The sequence below is a fragment of the Myotis nattereri genome, assembly GCF_964212035.1.
Source record: "Myotis nattereri genome assembly, chromosome: 5".
NCBI lineage: Eukaryota > Metazoa > Chordata > Mammalia > Chiroptera > Vespertilionidae > Myotis > Myotis nattereri.
Window position 1 is genome coordinate 37,153,382 of NC_138080.1, and position 27,694 is coordinate 37,181,075.

Consider the following 27,694-nt stretch of genomic DNA (forward strand, 5'->3'; position numbering starts at 1 on the left):
TTGGATATATAAAATATGTATTGGGACAATAATATGGTTAATAATAGGGTAAAAGAAAATCCTTTCTGGCAATCAATACAAAAAAAAGTTGGCCTAGATCACAACCAATAATTCCATGTCCAATCATCGGGAAGCCCACATTCCCAAGGGACCCCTCCCCAAGACTCCTCAGATCCCCCATGGCCTCCGAAAAACAAAGACTGCCTCTTCCTTGGAACCGCGTGGCTTCAAGAGCTGGACCCAAGAGTGGCGACTGCGTTTGCGGTGCGGGGGAAGCCACTAAGCCTGGGAAAGTGGGCGCTGAAAGCTCAGGCTGAACTTCTCTCCCTTTCCTCTTCCCTCTAGGACAGCGACTGCAGCGAGCAGGAAAGGAGGCAGCCTGAGCCCGCGCCCCAGGCCGCGGCGTCCTGAAGACGGAGCAGCGACGGCTCTGGCGGGACCCGAAGGCCCCGTTTCCCACACCCCAGCCCAGACCCCCTGCCTGGCATCTCCCACCCCTAGGCGCTCCTGACCTCCAGGCCCCGGGGCGGATTCGGCCCCTTCACCACCATCTCCGGGAAGAACCAAACCTTTAATTTGGGGTTTTCTTGAGTAAACAAGTCTTTTGCTCGATGATGGATTCCATGCGTATATATTTTTGAAGGATTTGAGAAGCAGCATTTGGTTTTTTGATCTTCATTTTTGTGACAGTCCCTCCCTCACCTGTACTTTTTTTTTGTGATTATTATTTTTCTTTCCGCTCATTGCACCTTGACCCGCGAGTGAGAGGACTCAGAAGCCAAGAGCTCGCTCGCAGGGAGGATGTACCAGAGCCTGGCCATGGCCGCCAACCACGCGCCCCCTCCTGGGGCGTACGAGGCGGGCGGCCCCGGAGCCTTCATGCACGGTGCGGGCGCCGCGTCCTCGCCGGTCTACGTGCCCACGCCGCGGGTGCCCTCCTCGGTGCTGGGCCTGTCCTACCTCCAGGGCGGAGGCGGGGGCGCCGCGTCCGGAGCCACCTCCGGCGGCAGCACGGGCGCGGCCCCGTCGGGTGCTGGGCCCGGGACCCAGCAGGGCAGCCCCGTCTGGAGCCAGGAGGGAGCGGCCTATACCCCGCCGCCCGTGTCGCCGCGCTTCTCCTTCCCGGGCACCACCGGGTCCCTGGCAGCTGCCGCCGCCGCCGCCGCGGCCCGGGAAGCCGCCGCCTACAGCACGGGCGGCGGGGCAGCGGGCGCGGGCCTGGCTGGGCGCGAGCAGTACGGGCGCGCCGGCTTCGCAGGCTCCTACTCCAGCCCGTACCCCGCCTACATGGCCGACGTGGGGGCGTCTTGGGCTGCAGCCGCCGCCGCCTCCGCGGGTCCCTTCGACAGCCCGGTCCTGCACAGCCTGCCCGGACGCGCCAACCCCGCCGCTCGACACCCCAATCTCGGTGAGTACTGATGCGAATACCGGAGCTAGATGGGGACCAGAGCAGAGGCTGTCCAGAGCCCTGTTTGGGACATTTAATTTTCACAGGGTGGGGAGGGTCGGGGGGGGGGGGTGGTGTTCTTACGCGTGAGTTTCTAAGCAAAGCAAACCAGAAAGGTAGAAGCTGGTGGCGTGGGGCGATGGTGGGTGAAGGTCGCAGTCCCAAGGAACCCACATTCTGCCAAGTGAGGACAGGCTCGCCCTGAGAGGAGGTCGCAGGTGTCAGTCGGAAGGAGTCCTGCGAGCAGCCCAGACGTCGGGGCTGGCTGAGCGCAGTGCGCCCGGGGCAGCGCCCCGCACGGTGCCTGCGGGAGGCGGACGGGCTCCGGGAGGGGAGCAGCCGGGAGCCCCCCGGAGGACCGCGCTGGCGATCGCTGGGTTTCTGCCTCATTTCCTCCCGGCCCTCGCTCGGTCCTCCGCAGGGAACCGATTACGTCGGGCTTGGCAGCCAAGATCTCCTGGGCCATTTGGCGGCCCAGTTGGAGGATCCCTCGGGGTGGCAGATGATTTTGCTGCCGGGCTTTCACACCCGGAACAAAGGCGGGACCGGAGCGATGGAGATGGGTGGAACTGGGGCCGGCTTCAGGCGTGGGCCTCGGGGCCAGAGCGTATTGTCGCTTTGCCGGGACCCATGTGCCCAGGAGTATCTATAAAAGGCAGGCTGGTCAGTGTCCGGAAACAAGGGAAACTCAGAGAGGTTTCTTTAATCATACGTACCCGCCTTGAACAGAGACCGACGTGAACGCAGACCGCCTCCGTATCCACGGGCTGCGGTTAGAACTAATCATCGTCATGGGCACAATGTAATATTTCATTTGAATGTCACACCTGGGAAAGACGCCAGGCGCGTGCCCCCCTGCCCTGATTTATAGATGAAAAAAATGAAATCTGAGAAAGGGCCTCGGTGCTTTGGGCTGGTTGGGGAAGGGAAGTGGCAACTTCTGATTAAAAATGCAAACGACCTCGGGGCCACGCTAGGGTGTGGATGGCGCTGGCTCTGGGGGAGGGGAGGCCCAGACTGGAGAAACAAAGTTAACATTTATTGACTACCTACTAAGTGCTAAATCCTTTCACATTTGTTCTCACTTTGAAGAGGAAAGCCTGTCCCTCCCAGGTTTCCAGTCTTGGGCTGGCTCGGAGAAGGACCCGTGCTTTGAAGAGCTTTTAAATTATTCTCTGACCCTGGGTGGCCAGGGAAGGTCCCCCGGGGAATCCAGCCAAATACACATCTCATGTGAACTGATTAACCGTGGAAGTGGCGCCGGAGCTGGGTCTGTGGCTCCTCGTTTCCCCCTCCCCCTCGCAGGGGAGCCAGACGGCACACCCCAGGGGAGGAGGGGGACCTCCGGAGCCTTTGGGAGGACCTGAGAGAGATAGCGTGCCCCACATCTCCATACAATGGCCGCTCCGGTGGTTGTGCGGGTGGGGTGGGGCACTTTGCCCTGCATTCTTAGAACTCTGGCTTTCTCTCTAACTTCTGTTTTAAAAGAGGTCCCTGGCTGGGTGGCTCAGTTGGTTAGGGCATCATCCTGAAATGCCAAGGTTGCTGGTTCCATCTCCAGTTAGGGCACATATAAGAATCAATTAATGAATGCATAAATAAGTGGAACAACAAATCAATGTTTCTCTCTTTCTCAACTAAATAAAAAGAAAATAAAAGTGTCCCCTAATTCCACTTCTTTTACCTTGGAGGGGGGTGGGGGTGAGGGTGGGGAGGTTGATTCCTAACCCCTATAATCCTGGAGGAGAATTAGTGTTTGGTTAGGGGGAAAAAAGAGGTCAAAAGCTAAAAATGGACGATACTTCCTGGATCATCAGAATTACAACTGCAACCATGCAGAAAACAAAAACGGGGTGAGTGCAGGCAGTGAGTATTTCGATCCTAAAATGTAGCCCATACCATGCAGGAGGCTGTTGGAGAAGTAATGTTTCCCAAATTCCAGTGTCAACAGATGGCAAGCTGACCTCCAAAGAGTGCTCTCTTGCCAAGAAGTGTGGCTGTCTTCCCAGCACTCTGCTCTGTCCCACCAGCTCAGGAAGTCCCACCTGAAGACAGCCCTTGGGTCTGATCTAACAACTTGATTGTCTCTTCTGCACATAGCCAAGTGTTTTAAATGGGCCAGTCATGAAAGATTCCGTGTTATAATTGTGAGGGAACATGAGGCAGGTTGAATTGGTTGGCATTCACATATTCAGATGGCACTTAGATATAAGCAAGTTAGGGTAAATGGGTGGTTTTTTTTTTTTAAAAAAAAATGGTTTTTATTGATTTCAGAAAGGAAGGGAAAGGGGGAGATAGAAACATCAATGAAAAGAGAGAATCATTGATAGGCTGCCTCCTGCATGCCCCCCCCCCACCACCACCACCACTGGGGGTGGAGCCTGCAACCTGGGCATGTTCCCTTGACCAGAATTGAACCTGGGACCCTTCAGTTCATAGGCTGACAGTCTATCCACTGAGCCATACCAGCTAGGGCATGGGTCACTGGGTTTTTATATGTTCCTCCTAACACGTGGATCCTCCTGAAAATGCCTGGTAGCTTTCTCAAGACCAATCCTGGCACATTAGCTGGCAGTGGCTGATAGAAGGATGATGATAGAGAAGTACTGATTCTTCAGTGTTTACTGAGAGCTGGCTGTGTAGAGTTGCCACCAGGCCCTAAGATGGCCATATAGTGTGATGGTGTGACTCAGGCAAACCTAGATTCAATTTCACGTGTCCCTGTGGTCTTGGTTGGGCAAGTTACTTACCTCTCTCTGTCTCCTCTCTTTTTCTTTAGAAAAGGATAATGTAACTACTTTTAGTGCTCTCTTAAATAAGAAAAATAAGGTAATGTTTGTGAAGCACTTGGCCCCTCATTAACGATGGCTATTTCATTACACAGTCTCACACTCTCATGTGGAGTGACCAATTTTCCTGATTTGCTCAGGACTGAGGGGTCTTCCAGGACTTGGGAATTTTAATGTTAAACCTAGGACAGTCCCTAACAAATGAGGATGGTTGATCACCCTAAACAGACATGAAAATGGGTAAGTGACCCAGCAGCATGCGACAGTAATGAGCTCAGAGCAAAGGAGAGAAGAAAGAGGTTGTTCTTCCCTTTGTCTAGGAATCTGGAAGCCTGCACCTAAGTGGTGCCATCTCCATTTGGCCTTGAAGGTTGAGTAGGAGTTTGCCAGGAAAAGCACCTGCAAATTGAAAAGAAAAAAGAAGCCCTGGCCGGTGTGTCTGAGTGGTTAGAATGTTGACCTGCACACTGAAGGGTCACCAGCTTGATTCGGGTCAAGGGCATGTACCTGGGTTGCAGGTTCTATCCCTGGCCCCAATTGGGCAAGTGCAGGAGGCAACCAATCATGTGTCTCTCTCACATCGATGTGGGGGTTTTTTCCCTCCCTCTCTCCCTCCCACCCCTTCCACCCTCTCTAAAAAAAATCAATGGAAAAATATCCTTGGTTGAGGATTAAAAAAAGAAGAAGAAGAAAAAGAAAAAAGAAAAAAAGTTATGCCCATTTACTATCACACTGTAGTACCATGAATGATACAACATAGCTTGGTATTTATCACCATAGGTAAAACCACCCTTCACTCCAAAACTGTTTGTTATTTTAATGAGGAAAAATAAGAACACACCTCTATTTTTTCTATAATATGAATCTCCTTAGTATTAACAATATCTTGCCAGAATACTTATGTTGGATTTTTAATAAGGTAAAAATCAAAGTAATAAAAGCTAATAGAGGCCTCTGTAAAGCCCTGCACTTAGGTTGGAAGGAATTTTTCTACCTTGACTGCAATGTATATGAACTTAATTCATTCCAAGTTCAATATGAGCCTTGACCCTAAACAACAATTGAAATCGTTAATTAGGCTGCATTAATGGAATTATGTGACCTTAGTGAGGGCAGGTACAGAGTCTTACTCATATTTAAGTGCCTGGCACATGCCAGGCACTTAGCAAATATTTGAGAAGAGATCTAGGAGGCAATTGCCTCAGTCCTCTGCCCAGGTCAAACTGCACACAATGGCCACTAAGGAGGCCAACTGGGGAGCCTCAGAAAAGAGTGAGCAGTGTGGGAGAAGGTTCTGGAAACTTTGGGAAACCACTGGAACTGTTGAGATTGCAGAAGTCACGGGGTGGATAAGTGAGGGTGAGAGCGACTGTGTACACAGATATCTAAAAGGCAAACGTCTGTGGCCTTCTAACCTTGTGCTGCTCCAGGTGAGCCGGTATTAAGTTTGAGAACACTTTCTCACACTTGATTGTAGTTGTTGAAATGGAATAGGGACATGGTTTGTCTTAATAATAAACCCCTGGGCACTGAAAGTTCTGAGACTGCGTTGCCATCGGCCAGTGGAGCTGTGCAAGGAATTCTTGCGTTTTATGTTGCAGGTCTGTGTTTGTGTTCATGTGAAATAGCTATAGTAGGGTAATGTATCTGCCTTCTTTTAAAGAAACCAATCACAGTGGTTATACAGGTAGAGCAATTTGTCAAAACTCGTGGAAAGGTACTATTAATAAAACGAGTATTTTATTGCATGTACATTACAACACAAAGTTGGTTTTTGTACCAATTAATGCTTGTAAATACATAAGGCTGAAAAGGGAACAATGGAAATTATATGAAAATATGCCTTGAAGGAAATGGCATTTTGGTAGATGTTACTGGAAACACTATTAAAATATAATTTATTATAAAATGACAGTTCTTTTGTATAATAGAGAAACAATCAGTTATAATATTTTCAAAGGATCTCAAAATTTTTGAATCATTTAAAGCAGCGGTTCTCAACCTGTGGGCCGCGACCCCTTTGGGGGGTCAAACGACCCTTTCATAGGGGTCGCCTAAGACCATCGGAAAACACATATATAATTACATATTGTTTTTGTGATTAATCACTATGCTTTAATTATGTTCAATTTGTAACAATGAAAATACATCCTGCATATCAGATATTTACATTATGATTCATAACAGTAGCAAAATTACAGTTATGAAGTAGCAACGAAAATAATTTTATGGTTGGGGGTCACCACAACATGAGGAAGTGTATTAAAGGGTCATGGCATTAGGAAGGTTGAGAACCACTGATTTAAAGGGTTGGTTAAAAAAATTAACAATGCAGTGAAATACTTGTATATGACTCTGTGTTACCCAGATGGTTTCTTTAAAAACTTTGCCTCTTTCACTGTATTCTGAGTTTATGGTGTTAGTCGGAGGAAAATTCTGAGGTGTTCTCTTGATCTTTTGGGGACTGCTTATCAATGAGGCCAGTTGCTTTCAGAGCCGGTTCATTTATAAAAGAAACAGTATAAGATCAACTTTTTTTTTTTTTTTTTTGTCCCAACTCTTAAAGTAATGTGTTTGGCTAGAGAATGATTTGTCAGTCTTTGAGAAAACCAAAGTTGTTTAACTTTCCGGTTACCACCCTGAGCAGGTCAGTCAGCCTTGGGCTGGTCTGTGGTGCTCAGCTGAGAACCAATTAAATGGGAAAGGTGTGTGGAGACCTGTCACCTGCCCAATTGTGTCTCATCAAAAGGTCAGGCCACATTTGCTAGGCACTTTCTAAGCACTCAGGTGGAATGATGCATGCACAGGAGACAGTTTTCGATAACACTTTCTTCTGTATCCCTCCCCATTTTTTTAAATTTTTTATTTTTTTACTTAAATTCGCTAAGAAAACAAACATACTCTGAGGTGCGAGGAAACAGGAAGTCTGATACCTGTGGGTGGGAGTGTAAATTGGTCCAACCATTATGAGAGCCCTTGGTGATAGCCAACAAATTACAAAGTAGGTTACTATTCACTCAGAAATTCAACTTCTAGGAATTTATTCTAGAAATAAACTGGCACATATTAGTTGCAGCACTCATTGTAGTAAAAAAAAAATGGAAATACTCCAAGTGTGCATTATTAAGGGGCAGTTTGTATACATATGGCACAGGCAAACAATAGGATATCATGAAAGCATAAACATTCAGAAGTCCATTATGTTTATGGTATGGAGTCCTCTCCAAGACATTGTAAGTGCAGGATGTGTGTGTGGCACAATATTTGTGTAAAAAAAAAAATAAAAAAGGTTATATGTCTTTGAAAAGACTTAGTTTGTCTCTGGAAATAGTATGCACAGGGAATTTGTACCCTTGATTGCTCATGGGGGGGATAACAGGGCCAGGGAAGCCTAAGGGTGGAAATGAATTTTCACCTTCTATACCTTGGAACTTTTTGAATTTTTAAAACTTCTTAACCATTCTTAACAGTAACTTTGTGCTTAATTTTGAATCCCTTAAATAACAAGAAAATCCATTTAGAATACAGGGAGGTTAAAGTTAAGTTTTATTTTATTTTACCCCGGAGTGTATGGGTCACCAGTGTTAAGTATAGTCGCATTGTTGTGAAATAGATTTTCAGAACTTTTTCCTCTTGCAAAACCGAAACTGTGCCCATTAAACATCTGCTCATTTCCCAGTCTCTTAGGAATTGGCAACCACCAGTCTACTTTCTGCCCCTTGAATTTGACTAGTCTAAGTATCTCCTATAAGTGGAATCGTACACTACAGTATTTGTCCTTTTGTGACTGGCTTATTTCCCTGAGCATACTGTCCTCACTGTTCATCTCTATTGTAGCATGGCAGAGTTTCCTTCCTTGTAACACCGAATAATGTCCATTGTATGTATTTTGTGTATTCATTCATCCATCTTGGACACTTGAGTTGTTTCTACCTCTTGACTTGTGAATAATGCTGCTGTGAACATGAATGTGCAAATGCAACCTTTTCATTTGTGAACCATGTGAGTATATTACCAATTTAAAAAGTTAAACCAATAAAGTTTTTGTTTTTAAAGATCACCCTCACCCTAGCTGGTTTGTCTCAGTGGACAGAGTGCACTGAACCTGGTTCAATTCTGGTCAAGGGCACAAGCCTGGGTTCCTGGCTCGATCCCCAGTGGGGGGCATGCAGGAGGTAGCTGATCAATGATTCTCTCTCATCATTGATGTTTCTATCTTTCTCTCCTTCTCCCTTTCTCTCTGAAATCTATAAAAATATTAAAAATAAATAAATAAAAATAAATACCATATATATATTTTTTTTTTTATTTTTTTTTTGGATCCTCACCAGAGGATATTTTTCCATTGATTTTTTTAGAAAGAGTGGAAGAGAGTAAGACAAAAATATCGATGAGAGAGAAACACATCGATTGGTTGCTTTCTGCAAGCAGGCAACCGGGGCCCTGGCCAGGAGGAGCCTGCAACTGAGGTACATGCCCTTGATCGGACTCGAACCCAGGACCCTTTGGTCCGCAGGCTGAGGCTCTATCCACTGAGCAACCTAGCTAGGGCTAAACCAATTAAGTTTTTAAAGGGGCATACAGTAGCCATGAATTAACTTCCCCTTTTTTAATGGGGTTCTATATTTAGTTTATGGATGTGTAGGAAAAGTACTTCAAAACAAACGTTTATTGAATTCGGCTTTTGATTTTTGCTATCCACCAGATTGCTTTACTGAAGGGACAAAACCCCTTTTCCTACTCTCAGTATCTATGGGGTAGCAGATCTCAGGCAGCAATTGTCAATTGCCCCCACCCCCACACTGACATGGCTCCCCTCTTGGGCACATCCACAGGTGTGAGCACTTCTCCCTCCCTCGGGTTATATTGGGGCTAGATTTCCCCAAAACCACTATCCTGGGGCAATGATGGGATTGTGTTAGAAAACAAATTACTGTTTTCCAGGGCAAGGTAAATCCTTTAGCCAATTCCTTTCAGCCTGTTCTTTTAAGACAATTGAGTTGTATGCAATTTAGAGCTGAAGCGAGTTACAAATGTTGCTGCTTCTGTCTGCATAAGAAAGAGGCAGGATCGCTGGTTTTATCATTGCTTTGCTCCAGAAGAGGGCAATTCTTGAAGACCGGGGATGCTGCTGCTGCTTCAAAAACTTGAAGGGGCCTTTTTGACATCTAAAAGTGTTTGTCTGCTGGTGCCTTGTTGGCCTGAACATTCTGAATAAGGGGCAATCATGCTCTCTCATGGTTTGGGAATGAGTGTCTCTATTGTATTGACCTTGGTCTCATGTAACACACTCCATGAAGAATTATTTAAACATTTTATTGGCTACCTAGGAGCGACTCCTTTGTCTCCTTCTAAAGAAAGAAGGTAGGAAAGAGAATATGAGTGGGGTTATAATAGGAATAACCTCTGGTCTGTTTTAAGTTGTATGAAATAAAAGTTCAAGGTTGGGTACATTAATGTTTGGAAACTAGCTAATCACTTTTTAAAAATAAATGTTGTTACTGACTTTGGAGAGAGAGATAGAAACATCCATGATGAGAATCGTTTATCGGCTGCCTCTTGCACGCCCCACACTGGGGATCAAGCCCACAACCCGGGCATATGCCTTGATCAGGAATCGAACAGTGACCTCCTGGTTCATAGGTCGACACTCAACACTGAGCCACACCGGCCGGGCTAGCTAATAACTTTTTAGGGATAGTAGCCTATATCCTGTGCTACATATATGCCCGTATCTTGCATTATATATGTGCAATTTCTATGTAAGAAGTTGGATCCTTTATTAAGGGTCAATGCGGAAGTTGTCAAGGACTTTTAAGTCTCTCCTGAGAAGTAGATATTATCTCCATTTTGCTGGGTAGGAAACTGATGCTCAGAAAGATTAAGTAATCTGCCCCAGCTCCCACTGGTAGAACACGGCAGCTCTGGTTTAGAACCCACATACATCCAACTTCCAGGACCGTGTTTTCCCCCATTTACCGCACTTTTCAGTAGCCCTTATCCCTGCAGAAACAGAAGATGTGTGATGGTGGAAGGACTCAATTAAGCCTTAGGCTTTTCTGTTACTTGGCTCTCCACCTGCTCCCTCTCCCCGGTGTAGCTTCTCTTCTGTGTTTTCCTGCTTCCCCCAGTGTCTCTCCAGTGCAATGTCTTCCCGAGTGACAGTCCATCTCATTCTGATGCTGCGGAACTTGCAATGTTAGGAATCCCTGCCCTGCACAAACTTCCTTTTCAGCCTCCTGATTCTGGTGTGCAGAGAATTACAGAGAGATTTCCCAGAATTCAGACCCTCCACACTAGAGGGTTCTCACTGAGGGGAGACTGGGGGGAGGGAGGGTAGTTTGGCTGCATAACAGCAAAACCATATGGCTCTCAAATACCTTTCCCAAACGAAAATGAAAACCATCTTTTCTGTAGATTCAAATGTATTTGTGGGAGGAGCAGAGAAGATGGGGGGGGGGAGGGGTCCGCGGGGGACAGTAATTATGTTTTTAATGAAGGTGGGAGTAGGGGTATGGATCAAGAAAGTGAATAAAACCCCAACCAGACTACACGTGTGGCATTGCTCTGAGCTGAACACAGAAGCCATCGGTGGAAGCTTTCTCGTTTCTGGCAGGGGGCCTATGGTTTTATCTATTACTGCTTTGTAATCAGAATTGAACTGGGATATTCAAGCCTCTTATCTGAATGAAGGGGAATTTGCTTTTCTGGCCTTCAGCATTTTGCAGAATCTCCCAAACTGACTTCATGTCTTTAAATATCTTCTTTTTCCCCAAAGGAGGAATATAATCCAGGCAGGTAAGTCATTCCATATGTTTAAAGTCATTGAGAGGCCTCTGCAGGTGTGGAATGCCAGGCTGTCGTTCGCTCTGTGTTGAATAGTCACAGATATACTTTATTTTGGAGGACAGTAAATCCAGGAGTCACTACCAGAATTTGGTGGGAAGTTTTTGAGGATTAGTAAACCAATCACAGACCCAGCGTGGCTTCTTAAAATTGAATGCAGTCCTTACATTATTTTCTTAATCTTCCTTTTTTCTTCCCGGTTCCAATCTTCGTTTCTACTTCTAGCAATCCAGTCAAACTTTATCACCTCCATTCAGAATCGATCGATAGCAACTGGTGAGCAGGTTAATTATAATCACAGAATAAACGCTGAAGTCTCAAAGTTCACCACTTTCGCGATGTTTCCAAACCCCGCAGGGACCATGCCAAGAGACGCTCATTGACCCATTCAAGCAGGTGTGGGAGTTTGAACCGGGGGCAGACAATCGGATCTGATTCAAGACAACACAGTTTGGTTTCTTATCTGCAGCTTTTCCTATCTTATGATGTCTGTCATTTCAGATAAAAAAGTTCAGTCAATCGGGCTGGGAAATGGCAAGTTACATTTTCTTCTGATAAAAGTTTTCTAGTTGCTGTTTTATCAGATTGGCTTGAAATTGTATGTGTTTCTGTCAAGGTCTGCAATGACCTTTTCAGATATTTTATCAGGTATTAGGTGGGGAAACCTTTTTTTTTCTTTTTTCTTCGACCTAGCAAAGAATGACCTGACTTCCAAGACCATAAATCAAACCAGGTAAAGAGAGGCAATAATACAGGTTACCCTCAAAATTGAGTAGGCGGGGAAAACAAACAACAAATAAAACCTTTCCCTGGCATATGGAGAGAACTTAACTTGACCCTAAAGAAGGAATGTGGTTCTCACGGAGTGCACACTTAATAGGAAAAGACTACTTATTTGAAAAAAGAAAATGCTTTCCAGGTCAAAAGATGCCTTCAGAAAGAAACATATTTTTCCAATGGTATCAGAAAAAGTTAATTCTTGTTTTATTAAACTCGATGTATGTTTAATATGAAAAACTCATATAAACCAATGCACAAATATTTGATAATCTTACCATCCAAAGATAACCACTGTTAAGCATTAATCTTTTGACTTTTTAGTTACCATACATATGCAGGCATGTGTATACCTATATGTTTAAACAACCATAAAAGTTACTGTTTAGTTATTTCATCATTGAAGAAAGTTTTAATAAGATTAGTGACCAAGTCTGGCTCCTGCAGAAGATCCCTTAAATCAGGGATGGGAACATCCATCCTGCAGGCTGTATAAGACCCAAGAAATCATTTGGTCTGGCCCTGCCAACGCATTAGGGGTAAGTTAATTAAATGTTTAACCAAATATAGCAGGCTAATTTTTTAAAATATTATTTTTGTGGATTTCAGAGAAGAAGGGAGGGAGAAAGAGAGAAACATCAAGGATGAGAGAGAATCATTGATCGGCTGCCTCCTGCATGCCCCCTACTAGGGACCAAGCCTGCAACCAGAATCTAACCCGGGACCCTTCAGTCCACAGGTGGATGCTCTATCCACTGAGCCAAACTGGCTAGGGCCAGGCTAATTTTTAAGTTGATAATTTTGTATAGCCCTCGAATGATGTTATAAATATGCAAACGGCCCTTGGCAGAAAAAAGATTTCCCCACCCCTGCCTTAAATAGAGCAAAAGTGGGAATTGATTGAAAAAACTGCCAATAATAAATAGCCAATCAAATGGGAGAGTTGTGTGTGAAAACATTGTTTTTTTAATCTTATGGTATATTAGACAGAGCCAGTTTAAAGCTTGAGCATATTTGTAAGTTCTCAACAGTTGCCCCCTTGAAGTGATTTGTGAAGCTCCGATTTGCTGGGAAATGTGAGCAGTAGCTCCCAACCCATTTTTTAGGGGAGATCATTGAGGTGAAACCACATTGGTCTGGCACCAAAGGCCCTGAGACTCATGTCCTGTGCTCTCAATTTCGTGCTGGGTGACTCTGGACCACTTATATGCCTCTCTTAGCTCGAATGTCTGCATTTATAAGGTTAAGAAATCAGCCAGGAGCAGAAATGCTAAAAAGGGCTGCTCCAGGGCCCTTTGGGAGATTAAAAATCCAGAGTCTTATGGCATCCCCATGATAATAGCTGATGTGGGCTGACCTTCCCCATACCAAAGCTACCATAGTAACACATAACCTTTATGAGCTTGCATCACACTCAAATCCATGCAGTCTGTGTAAAGCAGGTTTCCAAGGCAACCTGCCTCATTTTAAGCGACAGTATCTGTGAAATTTTGGGTTTGATGGCTCAGTTTTCTTTTTAATTTTTGTTTGTTTGTTTTTAATATATTTTTATTGATTTCAGAGAGGAAGGGAGAGGGAGAGAGATATAGAAACATCAATGATGAGAGAGAATCATCGATCACCTGCCTCCTGCATGTCCCCCACAGGGATGGAACCCACAACTCTGGCATGTGCCCTTGACCGGAATTGAACCTGGGACCCCTCAGTCCGCAGGCTGATGCTCTATCCACTGAGCCAAACCAGCTAGGGCTATTTTTTTCTTATAATAATAAAATCCATAGCTACTGAAATGTAAAAATAGCTTTAGCAAGCCATGGGTCTCAGTTTATTGTTCCTTTGCTTTTTGGTTATTACTAAACCCATTCAGTGTCTGAGCTCCTGGGAGGCAGTAGAGATCTACAGAGGGTAGAGCTCTGTTACACACACCAGTACCAGACACATTTGCTCCATCCAACAACCAGCCAGCAAATATTTCTGCCTGCTTCCTGTGAGCGGGGCACTTGTTAGACTTCGGAGATCAGAAATGAACAAGATGGTCTCTGCATGCCAGCAGCTCGCTGTCTGGTGGTCGGGGGGGGTGGGGGGGGGGCGGATAAAAGTGAATGTGCAGTCTCAGTGTATGGAGAGCTGTAACAGGGTCAATCTGGCTTCCACAGGAGCCCCTAGGATTCTTAAACTGGCCTTGGAACCGGAAGTTCAGACCAGGTTTCCTGGAGGAGGGGATTCCTGTGTTGAGTCCTAAATGATGATTAGGAGTTTGCTGCATGGAGGGAAGGATGTTCCAGGGTGAGGATGTCTCAAGTCTGGTTAGTCCCTGGTGTAAGGTGGGAGCGCATCAGGCTGGGAAGGAAGCAGAGGCATCTAAAGACTTTGAACTTGGCCTTCGGGAGAGAAGACATGAAAGGAGAACAGTGGGGTGGCAGGATTGAAGTAGCATTCTGGGTATAACTTTGGTTAGAGTGTAGACAGGCAAAAAGTACTGGCTTCCTATTTTGTTTTGTTTTGCCTCACTCTTGCAAGGGGATGACTGCCTTTCCTCTGCATTTCTGACTCGTCCCCAATTAGAGAAAGAGCTGCGATGGGGAGCAAGCGGCATGCTGCGAGGATGCTCGGAGGAGTTCAGTGCATGTGCTTTGGCAGTAGGGCCCCGCGCAGCCTGTGGTTTGTGTCCATGCTGCGATGGGAAGAAGGGGCAAAAATTGAGGTTGATCCTAGTTCCAAAGCAGATCCTACCTTCCTTGTCCTGGGAAGGAAGAGGGGCGTGGCTAATCTGATCTCTGAGGCTGGGTCCCACCCTCTTGTAATCCCACCTTCTTTTGTGATAATAGTGAGGTCAGTGATGGGAGTGACCTTGAATAGAATATTGATAATTACTGGGGAAAGTACTGTTTATGCGGGTAAGCATCACGAGACACCTTAGGATGGATTAGCCAGAGCACCAGGAGGTATAGAGGTGAAGATGGAGATTTTAAGTTCAATTCTTGCCTTTTAAACAAATTTTAAATATGTTAAATTTCAAATATATGCAGAAGTAGAGAATAACTCTTCATCCCTCAGCTTTAAACAAATATCAACTCATTACCAGCTGTATTTCATCTACATCCCCTCTGCCCATCCCCCAAATGATGTTATTCTGAAGGGCATTCCAGACAATTTACTGTTTTATCTATAAATACTTATATCTCCAAAAGATATAAGGGCATGTATTACAAATATAGCCCCAGTGCAAGTATCACTCTGATACAAATTAGCTATCACTCACTAATATCATTAAATATACAGTCAGTGTTCAAATTTCCCATTTGTCTAGTTTTCTTTAACATTTGTTCAAATCAAGATGTAAATAATAAATAAGGTCTATCTGTTGCCTCTTAAATTTCTTTTTAGCTGTAGGTTCCCCTTTCACCCTTTCTTCTTTTTCTTTCAATATATTTGTTAAAGATACTATGCTTTTCCTGTAGAGTTTCCTATATCCTGGATTTGGCCACTTCTCCAAGAAGCCCTGGCTCCGTTTAATGAGGAATAGTATTTGGACACCACTCTTAGAGCTAGCTAGCTCTGCCAGTGAGCTTTTGGATATTGGGTTAGTCATTCAGCATAGAGGTTAGGAAGTACTTCCCCAACCCCACCCAAAGATAAGATAACATTTATCATGTGTTGATCCCAATACTTTCAACTCAAATTTAGGTCTAAAAGGGTTTTACTTCCCATTATGAATTTTTTAAAAAACCTGATAAAATATACACAACATAAAACTGGCCATTTTGACCATTTTTAAGTGTACATTTCAGTGGTTTTAAGTGTCCACATTGTGTGCAACCACCACTGCCATCCATATCCAGAACTTTTTCATCTTCCCAAACTGAGACTCTGTTTCTATCCCCCCTTCCCCAGCCTCTGAAAAACACCCCTCTCCCTCTATCTCTATGAGTGTGACTACTCTGAATATCCATATAAGTGGAATCATAAAGGATTTGTCCTGCCCAGCTGGCATGGCATGGCTCAGTGACTGAGCATCAGCCTATGAACCAGGAGGTCACGGTTCGATTCTCAGTCAGGGCACATGCCCCTGTTGTGGGCTTGATCCCCAGTAGGGGGCAGGCAGGAGGCAGCTGATCAGTGATTCTCTCTCACCATTGATGTTTCTATCTTTCCCTCTTCCTTCCTCTCTGAAATCAATAAAAAAATATTTTTTAAAAATAATAAAGTTGTCCTTATGTGTCTGGATTATTTCACTTAGCCTAATGTTCTCCAGATTCATACATGTTGTACCCTCCACCCAAATTTTCTTCCTTTTAAAGGCTGAAAATATTCCATTGTATGTATCTACCGCATTTTGTTTGTCTATTCATCTGGGGTGCTTCTGCCTTTTAGCTATTGTGAATAATGCTTGTTGAGGTAAGAACATTAAAACCTGTAGAACATTTTTATAAAAACTTGAGTCAAACAGAGGATATGCCTAGAAGCAAGATCTCAAGAGTCTGAGAAAAAAATGCCTCCCAAAATGACAGTTGGCAGTTTCTTTTATGCATTTGGAATGAGGGAGGGAACATAAGGAAGATTACGTGAAGGTGGGAGGAAGCAAGGCAGGAATTGAATTACAGGATAGTTTATAAGACTCAGTGCTTGCTCTCTTCAGGGTGGTTTCCCTTTCGAGGTGTCCGAAAGGAGGTGTTTCAAAGATGTGTGAGCCTAGATGCGTAGAAACAATGGACAGAGCTTGCTTAAGGCAAAAATAAACCTTTTACTAAAGAAGTTATATGCCTGGAGCATGACTACCCACCATGACCTGCCCAGTTTATGACACATCACCCCCGTGACATTACTTCCTGTACAACCGCTTTTTCTGTCCACATGTTGTTTCTCATGGTGTACAAATATCTGCTGAATCCCTGCTTTCATTCTTTTGGGTCTTTACCCAGAAGTGGAATTGCTGGATTGTATGGTAATTCTGTGAGGTTCTGAGAAACTACAATAATACTTTCAATGGCAGTTCCTCCACTTTATGTCTTTTATGCTTCTTTACATCTATAAGTCTCATCCACACAAAAAATCCATTCTCAACAACACCACATAACTCCTCACTCACTTTCTGCCATAGCATCCATAGAGTCTCATCAAAACAATATCAGCGCTTTCACTAACAGTCTACTATTGAAACCAGTTTTAGCCATTCCTTACCTTTTACTTTGGGTTTACCACCAGTGTTTCTAGCTCTTGGCTTTGAACTCCTCTTCAGGTACACATGCAGGGTTGCTCACAGTGGACTCTCTCTATTTCTCACCTCTCCATGAAGTGCTCCACCCCAGATGGCCACCTATGTTGGGCCTTTTCCCAGCATTCCGGCAGCTTGGTTCCCCAGGAGGGACTGGCAAGGTTGACACAGTTGGGACCAGATATGGAGGGTCTTGAAAATCAGGCTGAGGTGTTTGGGGCTTTATGCATAGATGGCAAATATGATTGAATCAGTAGACTGGAAATATATACACACTGTGTGTGTGTGTGTGTGTGTGTGAGAGAGAGAGAGAGAGAGAGAGAGAGAGAGAGAGAGAGAGAGAGATGAGATATGGCTGGCATGGAGACAGACAGCAGGTGACTCAGAGGGAGGCTGTCAGCAGCATTCTTTAGCCTGGAGAACAAGTGAGTGACGTTAGAGGACATGGGAGAAAAGTCAAGGGGAAATCACCAGGCCAAACTGGCCAAGGAAGGGCATGGGTGAAGACAGGGGTCATTATCTTTCTATTGAGCCCCTATAGCCACAGTTTGAAGAGAAAGAGCTGTGGGAAGGTATGTGTAAGACAACTTCTCATCCCCCCATTGACATGGCCTGGGGAGCAGGTCATTCTGAAGTAGCCCACCCAGAGATGGCATTTGAGTTTACGTCATTTCTTTTGGATTCTAAGCTGTTCTTCCATGTTGTCATGGAGAATCTCTCCTTAGACTGTGTGGCCCTCCTGCTTCATTGATAATTTCCTTGTGTGGGTGGAGATGAGGAAAAGGAGGAACACTTGGTAGCAAATGAGACACTGGATCAAGGCAGGAATCCTGGATTTGATGCCTCACATTACTGACCAGTCATGTGGACCAGGCCAATAACATTTCTTCACTTCTGTGGGATTCCACTTTCCCTTCATGAATTTGTACCCCCCCCCTCCTCCCCCCCCCCCCCCCCCCACACACACACCTTAATTTGCTGGATTGAAAAAGTCTGGAGGAACTTTTGAGTAGAAAGTTGAGTCAATTGTTGAGTAGAATTTCTCACCCCACATTTCCTTTTGAGCCTCCCCCATTGTCCGAGGGCTGGGGAATCTGATTAATCACTTCCCCCTTCTGCCTGGCAGCCACTCATTGCTGGACAGCCTGGGAAATAAGTGGCACTTCTAGGGAGGAACCATGCAGGAACTGGGAGGCTCTTATTTGACTTCTTTCTATGGAGAGAGGAGCACATTCTACTGTATTTCTGGAGTCCCTTGTGTTTTACCACTTAGGCTTGGTGAGTCTTGTTCGGGCAGGGTAATTAGATCTTCTGAGTCTAGCTGTTGACTAGAGAGAGAGACTTTCTCTCCGTCATCATGGTGGGGAACCGCATGGATGCTGGAGCCCTGGCACACTGAAAGTGCTGCACAATGTTAGCCATTATGACTCAGCACCTTGGCAATCCATCTGGTACCTGATGGTCTCGTTTTTTCTTTCTGTCCTAGTAATTCCATAATGCTTTAGACACAGGCAACTTTTACCTCTTGTTCTGACTCACCTGAGTTTGGAAGAACTAGAAGCAAATGAGGAAGAATCAGAGAAAACAGATCACACTGCCTCTTGATGGTAGAGAGGGAGCGGAGTTGGCTCTTGTGAATTACAGGAAAGTTGGGTGGGATCTCTCATGGGGATCTCTCTGTGGGCATCTGCAGCCTCTGACAAGGCTCCAGGCAAAATTTCCAAGAATCAGACATGGCCAGTGTTTTCACTGTAACTTATTGTGCTATCCTTGTAGTTGGATTATAGTTCCACTAGACTGGAAGTGTTTCCAGGGCAAGAATTAGACCTCATTGCCCGGCCGTTGTGGCTCGGTGGTGTCCACAATCAGGACACATGCCCAGGTTGTGGGCTCGATCCCCAGTAGGGGGCGTGCAGGAGGCAACTGATCAATGATCCTCTCTCATCATTGAAGTTTGTATCTCTCTCCCCCTCTCCCTACCTTGTTTCATACATATTTCAGAGTATATGTATATGCAAAAAGAAGTATACCTCATTCATTTTGGGGTCTGTGACACGATTACATGCTAAATACAAAATAAATGTTCATTTTCTGAAAAGGTAAAGTCTGGAATTCACCCTAAGATGTACAAGCCCTTTGGCTCCATATTCATACTGCAGTCTGGCACTGTTGAGACTGACCTGAGCTGCAGAGGCCAGGATTGGGCATGTCGCCATCCATGATCAGGTTTACAGAGAGAGGGGACCTTGTAGAGCTCTGGTGCAGGGCTGGGTAGTGAGGAGATTGAGAAGCTGTAAGAATCATGCAGAGGCGGCTAGAGCCTAGAAGGCCAGGAGAAGAGAGAAGAGCATAGAAAACTCCAATGGTATTCTCAAAGGTAACAACAAAGAAACAGGGCACTTAGAGGTGGGACCAACATTTTGGATACGGTGGGTCTGAGGCATGGAGGAGGGACATGCAGGTGAGATGTCCAGGAGGCTCATCGCTCTATTTGAAGCCATCACTTGAAAACAGGACAGAGCCTCCAGGGTAGAGAGTGACGTGGGGCAGAGGAGCTCTGAGAGCTGCGTCTGATGAAAGTGGGAGGGGAGAGTGGTGCAGGGCAGGGTGACGGAGATGCAGATGCTGGATATGAGGAGCCAAGCAAGGAAGCTGAGAAAATGGATAATTGGGCGCCCTCATGTTTTACCTTGTAAAAGCCAGCTGGACTTATTCCTTGATCCTATGCTGTTCTGCTGGGCTCTGATGGTGTATGTCCCTTTGGGCTTCTAAGGCCCCCAAAGTTTTCACATCCTATCAGTGTTATGAAGCTGGAGCCAGATCCATTGCAGTCATCCTCTGCCAGCTGATAGAGACTTGCAGAATTCACTCATCAGGTTTGTCCTTTCCCACCCGTTGAGTGCCTAAGTCCACTGTTTTCCCTCCTCCCACCTTGCAGAGATTCCCTGAGATCCTTCTCAGAGAGCCTCTTGAGGCACCAGAGGGACTTTGGGGTATGCACAACCGCAACCACCTCTCAGCTCATCATAACAAACGGGCTCAGGAACTCAAAGATTCTCTGTAGAAACAAACTCTCCCATCAGATTCTGTTTAAAGGGCGTAAGTGCCTGTTGATTTGGGAGGCTGGACTCTGCCGGCCTGAAGTGCTTCACAGAAGTGACAGGACACTCTCCTTCAGGGAATGTTGATATTAAGTTTCCTGCCCTGTGTAAACACATCTCCAGGAATGGCATTAATAAAGGGGACCCTTTTCCCAGGACAAAGCAGAAGGGGCAGTGGGGGAGAGAAGGACGAAGAGGACGGATGCTGGGGAGGGGAGAGCTGGCCAAATGGACCATCTAACCAGTTGACATGGTGAAGGCAGAGCCCATTAGCCAGACTTTTTTCCATCATTTTCAGAACTTTTGCTTATATTCCTTGTTGGGACCTCCAACATTTTACTATTTGGCAGCTGATAAAAGAGAAGCAGGAGAGTCTTCTAATTAAGGGAGCGGGTTGAAGTCAGACACCTGATTTCAAATTCCAGCTCTTCCCCTTACAATGTTCCCCAGCTTTCATGTTCATAAAATTGAATAGCAGCTACTTCATAGGGTTGTTTCGAGTAATAGGAAATGATGTTCATGAAGCATAGTTCTTGACATGCAGTAAACACCTTTCAGTGTTAGCCATTAGACACCCATTTATAAATGTTCACCGTGGCTATTATCATTAAAGAAGATATTATTTCAAATGGAATCTTTTCAGTTCCACTAATAAAGGGTTAGGTTGCACAGGAAGCTGCCAAGTTGAGTTAAAGGAGGGTGTAGTTTTCCTTTTTTATTAGTTAAAATTCACCTTCTTTCTTTTTTTAAAAAATATATTTTATGGATTTTTTTACAGAGAGGAAGGGAGAGTTAGAAACATCAATGAGAGAGAAACATTGATCAGCTGCCTCCTGCCTGCACATCCCCCACTGGGGATGTGCCCACAACCAAGGTACATGCCCTTGACCGGAATCAAAACCGGGACCCTTCAGTCCGCAGGCCAACGCTCTATCCACTGAGCCAAATTGGTTAGGGCTCACCTTCTTTCTTAGTAATAACCTACATTTAGAAACATACATCCCATATCCAACTTAATGTTTATAATTCCTTCTACATGGGAAGTGGGGTGGGGGGCACATTTACATAAGCAGAGGCTAATTAGGGTTGTAGATGCCTAAGAAGTGACATTTGTCATAGCTTTAGAATGTTTAAAAATCCTCCTAGGGGAGTTGGAACCAGTTGTCTACCTCCAGCGAGATCTGAACAAAAGGAAAAAATGAAGAAACCACTTGGGTTGCATTCAGAAAGGAACGATTGTGCAGGGAAGCTGTGGAGAAAGCCCTGGCAGGTCTGTCTCTGGGACTCTGAGAACAAGTGAGACCCTCTTTCTCCTTGAATTGCTTCAGTAGAGTCAAGTCTTTCCTAGGGGCCTGAATCACACATCGCTGTGGTTAGCATTATCATGGTGCTAAATTGTGTTTATTGAAAAGCAGGGGGCAAATCAACTGCCTTGTGGATTTCTACCAGGAAAGGCATCTAACCCATAGTGGCTGCTGGATTCTCCGTGGATTTGGAGATGGATGTGAAGAAATGGAGGAGTTGTTTATTAGTTGTTGGCTTTTAAAATAACCCAATCTATGCACCTTCCTGTGCATTCCTATCTCTGAGTAGTTTGATGGGATACAACCAGGATCCAGGTTTCTTTGTGCCTCTCTCTCTACTTAGGAGTGATGTGGACTTGATGTCTGTCCTAGAGGAAGTGATCGGCTGTCTTTTAAGGAGTATTGATGAAAACTGCATGGTCCACATGGGCTTTCCCAGGCTTCCGATTCCTTTATAAAAACGACTAAATTGGCAGCAGACACCTCTGGTATCCATGTGCCCTTCCGGCTCTGACCATCTGAAAAACAAGAACAAGTGAAGAATGAGTACTTGTGCTGTTACCATCAGGAGCAGGGGCCTTTGGCCCCTCCATTAGGTTTTGAGGACAGTATTGGGCAGAGGTAGTACAGGCGGCCAAGAGGATGAATCCTGGGACCCCACCCACAGCCACATCCCGCCTGCCTAGCTGATGAGCAGTTTAGAAGAAAGTTGTGACATTCGGTGGTGGCATCGAAGCCCAGCAAACACTCTCCTCTGAAATGTTTTATTGATTCCAACAACTGTCCTGCACGCAGGAGTTGCAATACCCATTGGAAGATGAAGAAGCCAAGGTTACAGGGTGCTCAGGGCCACAGGGGATAAGGCTGGCAGGACTCAGGTCAGCTTAACTTCCTGGGTAGGTGTCCTTCCCATTCCCTAACACCAGCTGCACTGATGGCACGCACCCTCCCATTTCAGGGAACTATGGAGGCTGAGGCCACCACACATGTGCATACACAGCTCTGTGGGAGCTGGGCTATGGGGCTTCTTCTTTCCCTCAGAGTCTTGCTGCCAGAGATTTCCCCTTTGCCCTGGCTTTCTGCAGCTACCGCTACCTCTGAGCCTCTTTCTAGAAGATCGAGTCTAATGAGGACCCTGCCCTGTGCAGTCTCCCCAGCTCGGTCAGCAAATGGGAGCCATAGTGGTCAAGGTCTGATTGACTGATGTTGCTGTTCAGTGCACAGCCTCACATTTGTTCCTGATTTTTTATTTTTTGTAAAGTTGAATACATTGTTGATGAAAAAGAGAGCACCACAGTAGCCAAAAGGCTTTGTATCAGTTAGAATTCACCTTCTTTTTCAATATTAATCTACATTTAGGGACACAGACCCAATATCTTGTTTACTGTCTATAATTCCTTCTCTAGAGGGGGTATGTTTACATACACAACCAAAGTGTCCACAGAAAGATGAATGGATAAACAGAATGTGGTTTAATATATACAATGGAATATTTGTTCAGCCTTAAAAAGGAGGAGATTCATGTACAACATGAATGAACCCTGAGGACATCATGCTAAGTGAAATGAGCCAGACACAAAGAGACAATTTCTGTAGGATTCCACTTCTATGAGATACCTAGAGCAGTCAATCATAGGCAGGAAGTAGAATGGTGGTTGCCAGGGGCTGGGGGTGGAGGGTACAGAGTTTCAGTTTAACAAGATGAAAAGAATTCTGGGATGGATTGCACAACATTATGAATATACTTAACACTACTGAATTGTACACATAAAAATGGTTAAATGGTAATTTCATGTTATGTGGATTTTTCCACAATTGATCATAATAAAAATAGAGAAACAATGCAAAAGCTTATTAGTAAGAAGAGAGTAAGCTGCAAAAATTCTCCATCCTGACACCACATTCTGTTTTCCTCCCCAAAGGTGTGAGCCCTATTAATGTGAGAGTTGGTAGTACTTATTCTGCCTGAATTTGTCCTATCAGATTGCTTTTCTGTAGCAGCTCAGACCTTTCCTAAGACAGGAAAGGATGTACTGTGTGTAAAAGGATGGGTGGAACTATGAGACCTTTGCCATCAAATATGCTCCAGTGGCCCTGGGTTCCGCTGTGGTGCTTCAGGGGGAGGAAGAGGCTGAGAGCTGGGCTCTGTGTGGTCCCCAGTGCCCAGAAGCTCCATTTCTGTGTGTGTATAATTTGTAAATGTCTGCTTGGCTACGGAATTCTGAGGCTAGAATGAAAAAAAGAGAAAGAAAATAAAACTAATCCCATGAACAAGGTATAAAATATACCCTGATCTCATTTGTGCTTATAATTTGGCTTAGGAAGAAAATATGGTTTGGGAGAAAAGGATGAAATAACACCCAAAGATCTAAATGATACTAGAAGACAAGGATAAAATAGGTAATTCAAGATCGATGAGATTAATTGCCTAATAAACCCATGGAAAACTTGGGGTAGCCTGGGCAGGCTAGTGATAGGACGAGAAAGAACAGGCAATAGGTTTGAGGGGATGTGTGCTTTGTGGAGACTTCCTGTGAGAGATAGCATAGCAAAGGTGTGCTTTCTCCTCTTCCTTCCTGAACACCAACAAGTCAGATGAAAAGAACCCCCAATATAAGGTAAAATTTTCATCATCAGTGGAAGTGGGAAACAAATCATACCCCAATTACAGAAATACTGTGAAATGTAATAGAAATTCAGACCACATTGAGGGGAAAACTTTGAGAGCCGACCTATACCTGTCAGATCTCCAGCCAGGTGTAAATTTCCTGGTAATAAAATAAATGAGATTAGAAAGGAAGAAGCAATGTTTCATTATGTGCAGGTGAAAGAATGGTTAACTTTGGTAAACATGTACGGTCTCTATGGAGAAAGCTATAAAACGTTAAGAAGACATGAATAAATGGGAAAAGACAGTGTTCTTGGATTGGAAATTTAGCGGTATTTTTTCTTACAAATACCCCCAAACAGATCTATAAATTTAGTGCAGTCCCAGAAAACATCCCAGAAGGGTTTCTTTTTTTTTTTAAATATATTTTATTGATTTTTTACAGAGAGGAAGGGAGAGAGAGAGAGAGTCAGAAACATTGATGAGAGAGAAACATAGATCAGCTGCCTCCTGCACATCCCCCACTGGGGAAGTGCCCGCAACCCAGGTACATGCCCTTGACCGGAATTGAACCTGGGACCTTTCAGTCCGCAGGCCAACGCTCTATCCGCTGAGCCAAACCGGCCTTGGCCAGAAGGATTTCTTAAATACAACTTGTCAAGCTGATTATCCTATATAATATGCAAATTATCCCCTCAACCAGAAGTTTGACTAGGGGGCTGGGCTGGCCGGCCAACTGCCCGTGGCCCCTCCCCCCAGCCAGCCCAGCCTGATCCAGCCGAATCCCACCCATGCACGAATTTGTGCACCAAGCCTCTAGTAATATTTACATGGAAGAGTTACTGTGCAAAAATAGCCAAGATAATTTTTAGAAAGAAGACTTGAGCATTGGATCCTTTCAAAAGTGCAGCTACACAACTTTGGGAATCATGGAATAGAATGTAAATGTTGCCCTAGTCGGGTTGGCTCAGTGGATAGAGCCTTGGCCTACGGACTGAAAGGTCCTGGGTTTGATTCCTGGTCAGGGCACATGCCTGTGTTGCAGGCTTAATCCCCAGTGAGGCAGCCAATCAATGATTCTCTCTAATCATTGATGTTTCTCTCTGTATCTCTCCCCTTTCCTCTCTTACATCAATAAAAATACATTTAAATAAATAAATACGCCCTGAGCTGGCAGCTGGGAATGGACAGCAATCAGAAAAAAAGAAAAAAAAAAAGAATGTAAATGTTATATACCTTTACCTTATAAAACTAATAAATCCTCTTTAAAAAGTGAGGTAGATCTGTACAGATATTGGAAAATGTCCAAATAAATGTGCTTCCATGAAGAAATCAAGCTATAAAGAGTGTGATGGTCTGATCCCAGTTGTGTTCAAGGCAGATGGCACTGTTCTTCCCAGTTGCTCCTTCTCAGGGGAGGATTCTATTCCTCACCTGATAACATGGGCTTGCCTTTAAGACTTGCTTTGATCAATGACATGTGAGTAGAAGTCACTTGTGCAACTGCGAAGCACAGGCTTTAAGAGCCATAATGTGGTCTGACATCACTTTCTGATGTCCTCTGCTACGAGGCTGGTATGACTCAGATAGATAGAGGTGGTGCCTTCAACCTGGGTCCCAGGGTGAAGCACATACATGTAATAGAACTTCAGCCAGCTTGCAACTGACATGTAATAAGAAGAGCAGAAAATAAATCTTTAATATAGCAAGGCACTGAGATTTGGGGATTATTTGTTATAGTATAACCTAGCAAAAACTGACAGATGCATTGCTAAACAGCACCAAAACCAAACATTTGTTTTATGAATATATTTTTATTTATTTTTTTTTAAATATATTTTATTGATTTTTTACAGAGAGGAAGGGAGAGAGATAGAGAGTTAGAAATATCGATGAGAGAGAGACATCGATCAGCTGCCTCCTGCACATCTCCTACTGGGGATGTGCCCGCAACCCAGATACATGCCCTTGACCGGAATCGAACCTGGGACCTTTCAGTCCGCAGGCCTACGCTCTATCCACTGAGCCAAACCGGTTTCGGCTATGAATATATTTTTAACACTTCTATGTGTAATGTGTCCTAGAAAAACTTTTCTCATGTGTATAAACAAATATGTACCAGGATGCATGTTGCAGCATTTATTATAGCAAAAATTAAAAACAACCTGAATATACATCAATGAGGAAATAAACAAATTAAATATATGTCAATATAATAGAAAACTACAAAGCAACTCAAAGTAGCTCCACGTGTATGAGCATAATTAAAACTCAAAAAAATAGAACTTGAAAGAGCATACATATAGCATGTTATTTCCATGAAGTTTAAAATGTGCAAAAATATGTATTGTTTTTGAAAAAATATACACATATTGCAAGAGGAAAAACATTTATATGAATCAAACATCACGTTCGGGATAGAGGGAAGGAGGAGACTGGGATGACAAGATACACAGAAGAATCAGTTGTTTCTGCAATTTTTCATTTTTTTTTTTTAGAAATATCTGAAGCAGCCCTAACCAGTTTGGCTCAGTGGATAGAGCGTTGGCCTGTGGACTGAAGGGTACCAGGTTTGATTCTGGTCAAGGGCATGTACCTTGGTTGCAGGCACATCCCCAGTAGGGGGCGTGCAGGAGGCAGCTGATCGATGTTTTTCTCTCATCGATGTTTCTAACTCTCTATCCCTCTCCCTTCCTCTATGTAAAAAAATCAATAAAATATATTTTTTTTAAAAAAGAAATATCTGAAGCAAATATAGAAAAATGTTAAGATCTGGCAAAACTAGGTGGTGGGTGCAAGAGTGTTTTTCTTTTTATTTTTTAAAATTGATTTTAGAGAGGAAAAGAGAGGGAGAGAGAGATAGAAACATCAATGATGAGAACGTGTCATTGATTGGCTGCCTTCTGCACTCCCCACACTGGGGATTGAGCCCAAAAGCCAGGCATGTGCCCTGACCGGGAATCGAACCATGACTTCCTGGTTCATAGGTCGATGCTCAAACACTGAGCCATGCCAGCTAGGCAAGAGTGTTTTTATATTCTTTTTTTTTCCTCAGTTACTGAACCATTTCATATTTTAAAAGTAAATTTGTAAATGTGATGTATAGTATGATGGCATTAAAGTAAAATTTAAAAGCACAAAAATCATTACAGTGTTCAGAGGTATCTAAAAGTATGAATATGGGTTGGAAGGTTGTATACCAAATTTAGAATAATAGCTGCATAAGAGATGGGGACAGGGAATAAAAGGGATTGCTCTATTGCTGTTGATATTTTTTCATAATTTCTAAAAATAAAAATTATAATAAAGTAGGAAATGTCTAGAAAAATAGAAAACATAAATAGGGGGAAACTTTTTTAGATATGTGAATGAGAAGAGTTACACTATAGTGCCAAGTTGGATGATTCCAAAATCATCTTATTCTTCAAATACTTCACTTTTGATTTGTGGAGACCAGAGCAAGAGAGGTAAAATTAATGTTGGTGAACATTTCCACCTCATTAATTCTGGAATTGGCTCTTATTAATCCCAGCCTTTAATCTGGTAAATGTAGTCTTTGGTGTCGAAGCAGTGAATGAGCCACATTCATATTATTGGAAGAGTAACA

At 44.3% G+C, this 27,694-nt stretch overlaps 1 protein-coding gene across 2 annotated transcripts in view; it reads left to right on the forward strand.

Annotated features, from left to right (window-relative positions):
• Window positions 1–801: 801 nt before the first annotated feature.
• Window positions 802–27,694, forward strand: part of GATA4 (GATA binding protein 4) — a gene marked incomplete at both ends in the record, with an annotated part of 48,365 nt that continues 21,472 nt past the window's right edge. For both annotated transcript variants that reach the window (XM_081093274.1, XM_081093275.1), the window contains one exon: window positions 802–1,408. In XM_081093274.1, the coding sequence (XP_080949400.1) occupies window positions 802–1,408 (607 nt within the window). The remainder of the gene's footprint in view (window positions 1,409–27,694) is intronic.